This window comes from Hirsutella rhossiliensis (genome assembly GCF_020360975.1).
Source record: "Hirsutella rhossiliensis strain HR02 chromosome Unknown scaffold00004, whole genome shotgun sequence".
Classification (NCBI taxonomy): domain Eukaryota; kingdom Fungi; phylum Ascomycota; class Sordariomycetes; order Hypocreales; family Ophiocordycipitaceae; genus Hirsutella; species Hirsutella rhossiliensis.
In genome coordinates, this window is record NW_025408670.1 from 5065219 (window position 1) to 5075739 (window position 10521).

The 10521-nt window shown below is 60.0% G+C and overlaps 4 protein-coding genes across 4 annotated transcripts; all 4 read right to left on the minus strand.

The window, feature by feature from the left end:
- Positions 1-751: 751 nt before the first annotated feature.
- On the minus strand, positions 752-3313 carry HRG_04834 (glycosyl transferase family 8 domain-containing protein; the record flags this gene model as incomplete). Its single annotated transcript, XM_044863305.1, has 8 exons — positions 752-874; positions 950-1042; positions 1118-1527; positions 1582-1862; positions 1929-2953; positions 3026-3132; positions 3184-3211; positions 3287-3313. The coding sequence occupies 8 exons, from the start codon at positions 3311-3313 to the stop codon at positions 752-754; spliced, it is 2094 nt and encodes a 697-aa protein (XP_044721919.1).
- Positions 3314-5037: 1724 nt separating this feature from the next.
- On the minus strand, positions 5038-6348 carry HRG_04835 (cation efflux family domain-containing protein; the record flags this gene model as incomplete). The annotated part of the gene is made up of 1 exon (XM_044863306.1): positions 5038-6348. One exon carries the CDS (start codon positions 6346-6348, stop codon positions 5038-5040), a length of 1311 nt encoding a protein of 436 aa, XP_044721920.1.
- A 1010-nt stretch (positions 6349-7358) lies between these two features.
- On the minus strand, positions 7359-8343 carry HRG_04836 (serine aminopeptidase, s33 domain-containing protein; the record flags this gene model as incomplete). The annotated part of the gene is made up of 2 exons (XM_044863307.1): positions 7359-8228; positions 8278-8343. The coding sequence occupies 2 exons, from the start codon at positions 8341-8343 to the stop codon at positions 7359-7361; spliced, it is 936 nt and encodes a 311-aa protein (XP_044721921.1).
- A 357-nt stretch (positions 8344-8700) lies between these two features.
- Positions 8701-10509, minus strand: HRG_04837 (ABC transporter transmembrane domain-containing protein; the record flags this gene model as incomplete). The annotated part of the gene is made up of 1 exon (XM_044863308.1): positions 8701-10509. The coding sequence occupies one exon, from the start codon at positions 10507-10509 to the stop codon at positions 8701-8703; it is 1809 nt and encodes a 602-aa protein (XP_044721922.1).
- Positions 10510-10521: the final 12 nt, after the last annotated feature.

The window sequence follows — 10521 nt, forward strand, 5'->3', positions numbered from 1 at the left end:
CGATTGAAGAGGCCCGTGATGAAGAATGAATAAGAATCTTTAATTGCTGGGAAGAAGCGAGTGCGTTTTGGCCTGCAGATGGGATAGGATAAGCGCAACACAAGCCCCTTCCCGTCGTGCACGGCGACGGCGTTTGAGCGGACACGACGGGCTTTGTATCATTAGAGAACTCGATGCGCAATGAACCTAGTTGCGCCGTTCCTACATCTCGACAACAAAGCCTATGTTGCACATGGCAACTTTGACCCAACGACAGAGGCGTAGGAGAGCGAGGGGTTTGGCAGGTCCGACATGTCACAACGCCTGGCATAAGACCGGCGTAGGAAAGGGGAGGAGCAAGCAGAGGATCAGGTGGAGCGTCCCCTCCCCCCTTTCTGTGAGCGTTCGCTGACCGTCGGGTCCGGTGGGAGGGAGATTTCCCGTGCGGCAGAAACGGGTAGTGAGTTATATGCTTTATGACTATTTGCGCGAGTCCCGGCCATGAGGCCGACGACGATGCGCGTCGGCCTGGCAAGAACGGACTCGGATGCCATGCATAGTAAGCCAATAAGTAAGGATGGAAGAAGAGAATACAGCCCAGTCGACTCCGTGGTACATCTCACCGTCCGCTGGCATGTCTCAATGGCAAATGTACAAGATTAATAGAAGGGGGGGGGGGCATATATGGGGGCTACGGCGAGCCAAAATATTTTCAACCACGGTGTCGTCGACCCTCGAACAGGCGCACAAGTTCCATCTCTCCCTCTCTTTCCTACGAGGCGCTTCTTTGCCTCTGCGCGCCGCCAGGGGCATCCGCGGCGGCCATCGTCTCCATGCCCGCAGCCGACACCTCCCTCTTGACGGGCTGCGGGCTCAAGACGCTCGGCGGAAGCGACTGCGCAACAAACGTGGCGGGCTTGACGCTGTCCGACCCAAAGGGCAGCGGTCTCGAGGGTATCTCACGACTCGCCGTGCCTTGAGGACCCTCGGCCTCGCCGCCCAGCTTGCGCAGTATGGCCTCGGACTGCTGCTTTGCCAGCTTCTGGAGCTGCTCCGCCGGGTCCTTGTGGTGGTTACCCACGTCAGCCGAGTTGCAAGGACAGTCTGCAGGCCCCCACCGTCTTCCATGCACACATACCCATTCGGTCTGCGCGGGCACGCCCTCGGCCGCCGGGAGTGGCTGGTTTCCAGAGCCATCCCGGCCCGGCTCCGCGGCGTCCTCGCCAAAGTAGGAGGGACGCCGGACCGGCGCCGGGGTGACGGGCAGACTTGGCCGTTCCGCCTCGCTAGGGAAGTCGGTCAGCCTCATCATGATTCGCGGCTTCGCGCTGTCACCGGCAGCGAAGCCGGACTCCGAGGGCCTCGGACTCCCACCAGCCGCCCCCTGACTTTTCACGCGACGGTGCTTTTGGAGACCCTCGACGTAGCGGCCGATTTCTGGCACGTCATCCCAGGCGTTGAGCCGCGGAAACGAGCTCCAAGGGTTTAAGGGGGCGATCTTGATGATGGGCGTCTGGGGTTCGCTTTTGGATCCCTCCAGGACTGGCTCTATAATGCATGGCTCAGCAAGAGCACGAGGACTCTTTGCGTCTCCTAGCTCACCAGACGGCATAGCTCTTGACGCCTGCCCGGCTGGCGGCACCTCTGGCTCCTTGCGCGTGGAGACCCTTGGCGGTTTGGGCTGCTTCTTCTCCCACGGAAATATCGGCGGGGGCGTGTCGGCGGGCGGCGGGGGCGGCGGGCCAGGAACTTCATACCACATATTCTTTGGGGGGCTGGGATACCGGACGGGGGGGACGAATGGTTTGATATCTCGCGACATCTCGTAGTGGGTGGAAGGGAAATTAATTGCCTCGGGCTTTGAATCCGGTGGAGGGGGTTGCCTGCGCACATGAAGAAGGATATCAGACTCGGTTGCTCGTTTCAAAGCGGCCAGCGCTGAATCTTACCTTTGGGCATCCCAAGTGGTCATGGGTAGCTCAGGTGGCTCGGCTCTGCCTTGGGGGGGCGACGCCTGCTGATGCTGTCGCTCAAAAGGCTGCTGCGCGGGTTGAGCCGCACCAGTTGGCCTCGACGAAACATTGGCGGGGCCACTGCTTTGTGAGACTAAAGATGTGCCTGGGGAAGAGGCATGAATGGAGGCTCCAGGGGAAGTCCATGGCTGATGGGCCTCGGATGAAGCTGCGGGGACTTGAACGCCTTGGCCGTGGCTCTCGCCGGAGCTCCCGTGAGCCGAGGTAAGCTGGGGCTTGGAGTCTTGCTTGCCAAAACTCTGAACGGGCTGGGATGAAGGAAACTGTGCGTGATCCGAAGACGGCTCCTCGAAAGTGAGGTTGGCATCCTCGTTCCCGGCCGCTGGCAGGCACACTGTGCTCGGGGGGCAGCGTGCCCGTGCTCTGTAGTGACGGTCGTGAACTGCCCACCACCGGCCCACCATCTCGTCGTAAGGGGAGCTGCCATGGTAGGCTTCGCGGCCGGCGAGCCAGGGCTTGTTGGCGCCGATGAAGTGAACCATGCTGATGCTGGATTGGAAGTGGCGATAGGCGGGAACGTATTGATAGTGAGCAGATGGAGTGACGTTGTAGGTGAAGGACAAGCGATGGAAGCTCGGCCCAAAGTGCATGTTCAAGAGACCCTGGTCGGCACCATCCATGGAAATGCCCCTCTCGGCCATGGCCAGCATGGCGTAGAAGTCGCCCATGTTGGGCGTCAGTACCATGACGCCCGAGTTGAAGAGATCGGGCCAGCCCGTGTCGGGGGCGGCTGCGAAGGCATGTGGCAGGTTGAAGAGCTCATCGGGGGCTCGGTAGGCGACGACGTCGGCGTCGATGTAGACGATTTTCGAGAATTGGGTCTGCTTCCACAGATTAATCTTTGTAAAGGCCGAATGCAGATCCGGGCGGTTCATCAGATAGAGATTGGCGGGTTGGTCGTTGCGTATGCGCGGCACGGGACAGACGTAGTCGTAGACGGTCTGAGCTTGCAGAGTCAGCTGCCCGAAGGTCTCTCGACGGTAGCGTCTCTTGACATGGCCAAGGGCACTTGCCTTGAGCTGCGTGATTGCATCGGCAGATACGGAGTCGAGAGTGACGAGGACGGCAAGCTTGTTTGTGGCGCCGGCATCGCGCAACGAGTGGGCCAGGACGAGGGCGCCTGGGGGGGGAGAGTCAGTGTCGGTGTCGGCAAGGAGAAGAATTGGCGTACCTGGAAGATAGGAGTCGCCCAGAAGAAGCTGTCCGGGCGAGAAACGAGTTAGCAAAGCCCCAGTCTCGAGATGCCGCGTCCATGCAGGCGGGCTTGAGCGTACCGTCGCGTAGATTTGTTCACCGGCCATGACTGCTGCCCGGCGTTGCACAAGGGCAATGGTCCCAAAAGTCAAGCTAGCCTGCGGTCCATGGGAGGAGAGTGGAAAACGACCAAGGGGTGCCAATGGTGTTGCTCGCGCCGTCTCTGAGTATTATGATTATTCGTAATTTCGGAGGCGCGTGCTTTCAAAGGGCGCGTGCATAAGCGAATTGGTCGTCAAGGGGCGACGGCGAGGGAGGTCTGTACAAGGCCGGAGGAGGGGACCGGCGTGAGGAGGCGACAGAGAAAGAGAGAGAGAGAGGCTGGACGACGCTATCGTCAACCAGGGACGGTGTATTAGGTAGGAGGTGTGGGATTTTCTCCTTGGGCGCTACCAATAAGCTTGGGTGGACGTAGGTATGTAAGTTAGACTGTAGGTAATTAAGTAGGTAGGTTAGTAGGTTAAGGTAGGTTATCGACGTCAGCGCCACGCCACTTGAAGCTCTGGGCACCTGGTACGTACTCGGTACATGTTGTTGGTCCCGGCGATGCAATCAACGGCCGTTGTGCGTGGAGACTTGCGAGGCCAGCGACGCCCGGCAATATCCCGACTTCTACCGTTCCTGACTTTCAAGAAAAGAGCACTGTACTGTATGTACAATCTCCGTGTCTCGGCGAGGCGAGGGGCTGGACATGACCATAGGTTTGCCGGTGACGAAGGATCGGCGCTGTCGCTCGTGCATGTGTGCATGGCGAGTATCAGCTACTCCGTCCGCTTTCTGACTGGACCAGGTACTTGCAGAGCACAGCGCTCGTCTACTGCAATAACTAAGTTGATACGTACCGAGTAGAAACAAACGGCTCGCTGGAGACAGCCGGGCAACAAAAGCAAGACGCCGCCCGTCGCCGCGACGACTGCCGGTTGCGCGTGGGCTCGACCGTTTCACAGCGCACGCGTGTGTGCTTCTGTGTTGGTCAATAGGTGCCGAGTTTGACCATTCATTGTCATCCATTGTCCTCCTACCCTGGAGCTTCCGATGGCCGCCCGCCGATCAACGACGAGGAGCCGTCACGCGCACACACAGGGCATGGCTAGAACGCATTGCGCTCCTCCGTCACCCCTCCGCCATTGGCAAGCCGTCGTCTCTTTTCCAAAAGGGGTCCCCCCGCCCCCGCACGAAACATGAAGCTTCTTTGGATGATTTTCCTGTAAGTACGATACGGAGTACGTAGTCCGTACACGGCCAATCCTTGCCCACGCTGTGCTAGTTCATGCGGGGTAATGACTATCTACCTACCTAACTAGGTATGTACTTGGGTGCAGTAGCGAGTGTGTACGGAGTACTCCGGACGTACAGTACATAATTATGCCTCCGCTGTGCCGCAAATCATTCTCCCACAAACGCCATACGTTTGAACATACTGTATGCCACCCAGCCACTGATGAATTATCCCTCGCCAGTCTCATGCATTTTTGCGTGTTAAAACAAATACTCTAAACCCAAATGTCAGGCCAAACACATGCACCTGCCACCACCCCCACTGGCGAGGCCATCCACTCATATTTGGCATGTCCTGTAGTACATATTATCTGTCACACTGCCACCAGCACCTCCATGAATTACCCATAGGACTCATTTGGCGGTTACAGTATTACACCCGTGGGAGTGCACCCTTCACCTTGGTCTGCATGCCACAGTGGTTTTCCGACAGTATCCCGTACCCCCCCCCCCCCTATCCACAACGTCTAACACCATCTCCACCTCTCCCGTCTCACAGGTCCTTCTTGAACGCGTGCTCCGGCTTGTGCGTCGTCTCGTAGTCAATGTGGACATAGGCCCGCTCCACGTCCGGCAGGCACTCGAGCTTGACCTGCAGCTCCTCGGCCACGTCGTGCGCCTCGGCCAGCGAGCTCGACGGGTCCATGACTATGTCCACCTCGGCGATCAACCGCGGGCCCGAGTGGTACACGCGCACCGTGTCGATGCCCCGTATGGCCGGCGAGTGCGTCAGGCACACGTACGTCAGCAGCTGCTGCATGTCCACCGACGCCACCACGCCCACGAGCAGCATGAACTCGCCAAACGCCGTGTGCAGCCACACGCCCGAGATGAGCAGCGACAGCAAGATGGCCCCCGTCGCGTCGATCCACCACTCTAGCTTGGCCCCGCCCACCGACGTCAGGATACCGAAGCCGTTGATAAACAGGTCGTTGCGGTGGTCCTGCCACAGGATGTTGACCTGGCTGTATCGGTCCTTGATGGACCAGCAGTACAAAAACAGGGCCAGCTTGGTCGAAAAGGCGGCGCAGACGGAGATGACCGAGGCCAGGTGGAATTGCTTGTCCGGCCGCGCCTGCACCAGCTCCTGCGCCGCAAAGGCCATGATGACGACGGACACGGTCGTCATGAGGAAGCAAAAGATGATGTTGCCTACCGTCTCCAGACGGGCCTTGCCGGCGGGGAAGCGGCACGGGTCGACGCGCTTGATGGCGCGGCTCGACAGGATGAGCGTCATGGTGCTGAGGGGATCGAAGATGGCGTCGGCCATGGTGGTGAAGAGCGACAGCGAGCCCGACGTGATGGCGGCGTAGAGCTGCAGGCCGGCGAGCACCACGTTGGCGGCAAAGGAGCCGTAGACGGCGATGCGGTACTTGAGCTGGTCATCGCCCTGCTCTTGGCGGGCGTCGGCGCGGTGCTCCTCGACCGACTTGAGCATGCGCTCGATGACGGCGTTTTGGTTCTCGTAGAAGCCGCGAAGCTTGCGGACGTTGCGTTGCGGCATGGGACCGGCCGCCGACGACACGGGGCCGCTGGCCGTCAGGGGCGCGCAGCCGCGGCGCTTGCGGGACGAGTTTGCCTTGAGCTGCTCCAGGTCTGAGTCGGTCTTGTAGCGGGTAATGAGGCCGTAGGGGTCGCTCTCGACGCTGAGGCGCGACATGGGCCCGCTGCCGGCCTGGCGCTCCACGTCGGGCGAGTGCGAGGGATGGCGCTCAAAGGCGTCGTGGGCGACGGGCTCGACGGCGGTGCTGGCGGCATCGTCGTGCGCTAGCTTGCGCGAGTTGGTGCTGCTTGGCGATAACATGTGCGCGCTGAATCAGGAACTCGGGACGTGGCAAGGCGTTCAATGAGGGCAGACGGCGAATTTACCGCCGATCATGGGGACTGTTGTTTGGGGGAGCCTTTTTGCCGCAGCCAACCGCGGACGGTCTGATGAGCGGCCCCGGGGAAGAGGGGGAAGGGGGAGCGGAGGGTTGACAGCCAGTGACGTCGCTCACACTTCTTCTGCTTACTCGCAGTCTGGCACCCCTCATGGTGCGCGAGTGGTTGAGAAACAGAGAGAGAGAGATAGAGAGAGGGAGAGATAGAGAGAGAGAAGAAGGGGGATAAGCAGGTGGCAGGGAGACAGCACAGACACCCGCCGCTTTGGAGCAACTCGTCCGACCACCACCGCTCCATGCATGGGTTCATATGGCACAGCAGACCGCCCACGGCAGCGGAACCCCCAAGCGTAGAGGAGGAGGAGGAGAGGAGGAGAGGAGGAGCAAGAGGGGGGGGGGGATCTGAAACCCAAGACGCAGAGTGTTGCATATGTCGCGCCAGCCGTCGACGGACATTACAGCCAAGTTATTGGCGGGCCAAGGTGCCACGCGCCAACCGAGACATGAGATGTCATCGCGGCCTGCGCACATGAAGAATCAGAACGTGTGACGAAGTAACGGTACAGTCTTCCCTTTTGTAGATATTAAGTAATTACAGCAAAACCCAGGACACGGACGTACCTCGGACGTTTAAACAGTTGCCTCGTTCACGTGCGCCTCGGTCCTGCCTCGTCCTGCCTCGCACGAGCACGCAGACTAGGCATCCTTTTTGGAGCGAGGCAGGCGGGAGCCACCAATAGCTGAGACTCGTGCCGTCGACTGTCCTACTGCCATTCCAGAACCGACCGAGACGGAACAGTGCCTTATTAAGGTAGTCATCGCAGGCAGCATTGAATTGGTTCACGCGTCGCCTTTGCAGGTCGGGCAGAACGAGATGCAAGTCAGCCAGCTCCGACATTCAATCTCGTCTTTGCCTCATCTCATGTACATCATGTCAGAGCTTCGCCTCCAGCTGCGGTGACGACGCCGCCTTCTCCTGGCACCGCTCCAGAATCCAGCCGAGCAGGTCCTTGGCGAAGTCGTCCTTGCAGTGGTCTGAATGGAGCTGGTGGTACGCCCCGTCGTACGTCTTCGACGTCTTGTCCTCGACGGCATGCTGTCGTTCCATGAACTTGATGGCCGCATCGTAGCTACACGCCCTGTCCTGCGTACCGTGCGCGAGCAAGACGCTGCGCACCTGCTTGCCCAGCCGCACCTGGCCCGACGAGAGCATCGCCGTGCGGTCCAGCAGCGACGCGAGCCCCTCGAGCGTGCCCGTGTTGTGGCACAGCGCGTCGTTGCGCACCGACTCGACAATGGCCTGATCCCGGCTGAGATGCTCTGGCGGCACCACGTGCTTGAGTTGCTGCCGGGGCAGGAGACGGCCCACGAGGCGACCCGCCAGCACCTTGACGCTGCTGGGCTCTTCGCCCGCCGGGAAGCCGACCAGCGGGCATTCGAGGATCCAGCCGCGCACGCGGCCCACCAGCTCGGCGTACTGCGCGTCGCTCGCCAGCATCAGAATCTCGCCGCCGCCCATCGAGTGGCCCATGACGAAGACGGGCGCCGTCTCCTGCTGGTCCCCGCCCGTCGACTGGGGCAGCTTGTCCTGCACAAAGGCTGCCACGTCGGCCAGTACCTGCGACGTCGGGCCCGTCAGGCCCTTGTCCGAAGGCTTGGTGACGCTGCGGCCCCATCCTCGCTGGTCCCATGCAAAGACCTGAATGCCCTGAGCCGCCAGGACTGGGAAAAAGTCATTGTAGCGATTGATGTGCTCGCTGAAGCCGTGCACGAAGACGAGCTTGGCCTTGGTGGGACCTCGGGGCTTTGCACCGCGTCAGCCGCGTCCTTGACGATGCGCACTTGAGACTCACCGTCCAGGTCTTGGAGTAGAAGCCGGCATCGCCGTGCTTGAACGTGCCCTCGGTGATGGTCGCCATGCTGCCCGTGTGCGTGTAGGCGTGAGAATGAATCGGACCATATCGCAGGCTCCGCGTGCGCATGCACCCTCCGCGAGCATGTGATTGCCGTAGAAGCATGCCCGCCCCGCAGTACCGGTACTTTCGCCCTCGCAGAGCAAAGTATGAAGCGCTCGTAATACTGGTGTGCATGTACAACCGTGCCGAGTAATTCGCACGTCCACGCTACTTTATTCGCCAGTGGAGTGCGGCCAATGCGATTTCTCAACTCTAGTCCTTAGTAGTTTAGTAGTATTGTACAGCTTTCTCCATCACCCAACACACGCAGCGAAACTCGAGCACCTTCGTCGTGAGGCGTACAAGAGCGCAAGCACCCCCTCAGGGTGCCTTTGCGCCATCCACAGACCGCGATGGCGTCTCGTCCGTCTCCTGCCCCTCATCAAGTGCCAGCTCTTCTCGCGCAAGGTCTTGCTCCAACTCCTCAGCCTCCGTGATGTTTGCCCCAGACTCGGAGCTCCGCTTCTCCGGGACATCCCCGCCGCTCATCTGCCACTCCATCAGCCTGCTAAAGGCACTCTCCGTGTCTGCCGCGAGCTTCGCGTAGCTGCCGATTTCCGCCACTCTGCCCTCGGTGTTGAGCACAATGATTTGGTCCGATCGCTTGATTGTCGACAGACGATGTGCAATCGATATCGTCGTGTTGTGGCCACGCAGCAGTCCCGCCAGGGCTTCGTTGACCAGCGTCTCCGACTCGGCGTCCAACGCCGACGTGGCTTCGTCGAGGATCAGAATGTCGGGGTCCTTGAGCAGCGCCCGCGCAATGGCGATGCGCTGCTTCTGACCGCCCGACAGCTGGGATCCTCTAGCTCCAACCTGCGTCTCGAGGCCGTCTGGGAGGTCGCTGATGAAGTTGCAGTTGGCTCGCCGCGCCGCCGAGATAATCTCCATTCGAGATGCCATTGGTTTTCCGTAAGCAATGTTGTCGGCAATGGTCCCCGAGAAAAGCACGGGCTCCTGCGACACCATTCCGATGCGTCTCCTGAGCGACTTGGCATTCATCTTCGAAACGTCGACACCGTTTATCGTAATGGAGCCTGCCATTGGGTTGTAGAACCGGAGCAGCAGCGAAGCCACGGTAGACTTGCCACCACCGGACGGCCCCACGACGCAGACGTTACTCCCCGACGGGATCTCGAAACTCAGCCCATTGAAGATCTTGACCGCTGGCCGAGTCGGATAGGCAAAGCTAACACCTTGGAACCGGATGGGCCCCTGAGCCGACTTGACCGGGACTCCCACCGTCTGATGGATGCCTGGTCTGCGATCTTGCAGCTCGAACAATCGACTAGCTGCCCCGACCCCCTTCATGAGCTCCGAGTAGAATCCTGAGAGGCCAAACAGGCTGGAGCCAGCAAAGGCCGTATACATCATGAACGACGTGAGCTCTCCTAGTGACATGGATCCGGATCGCACGAAGCTGCCGCCAACGACGAGCATGGCCAAGATGGTCATGTTTCCTGCCCATCCGGTCGAAGCAAAAAAGGTAGCCGCAGTCAGCGACTCCTTCTTGCCCAGCGCAAAGATCTCGCGAATCTGCTTGTTGTAGCGCCCGATTTCTTGGACTTCCCCGACGAATGCCTGGCTGGTCTTGATGTTGCCCAGCCGCTCCTCGGCAATTTTTGTCAGCGTTCCAAGGTTCTTCTGGATCGCCCTGCTGATGTTCCGGATGGCTCGGCCGTAGAAAAAGGCGCCGATTGCGACCGGAGGAAACATGAGGAGCAGCAGCCCGGTAAGCTGGGGGCTGGTCCAAATCATAATGGCAAAGCCTGCACCGCCACTGAAGAGGGCTCGGAGTCCGTCACTCAGGTTCTGCGTCACGGATTTGCCGACAATGACCGTGTCGGAGCTGAGCCGTGAAATGAGGTCGCCGACCCTGTTGGCGTCAAAGAACTCGGCATCCTGGACGTAGGTCCGTCTGTAGAGCTGAGACCGGAGTCGAGCCACGACTCTCTCACCTACAATGCGTAGCAAGACGACTCGCCCGAAATTGGCCATGGCGCCCAGGGTTAGGATTGCAGCCAGACCAGCGAAGAACTGGTTCAGCGTGAGGCCAAAAAGGCGAATGTCATCGGCTTCACCTTTGGTGGCAAGATCGAGGATTCGGCCGACGGAAAACGGAATCGACATGGTGACGGTGGA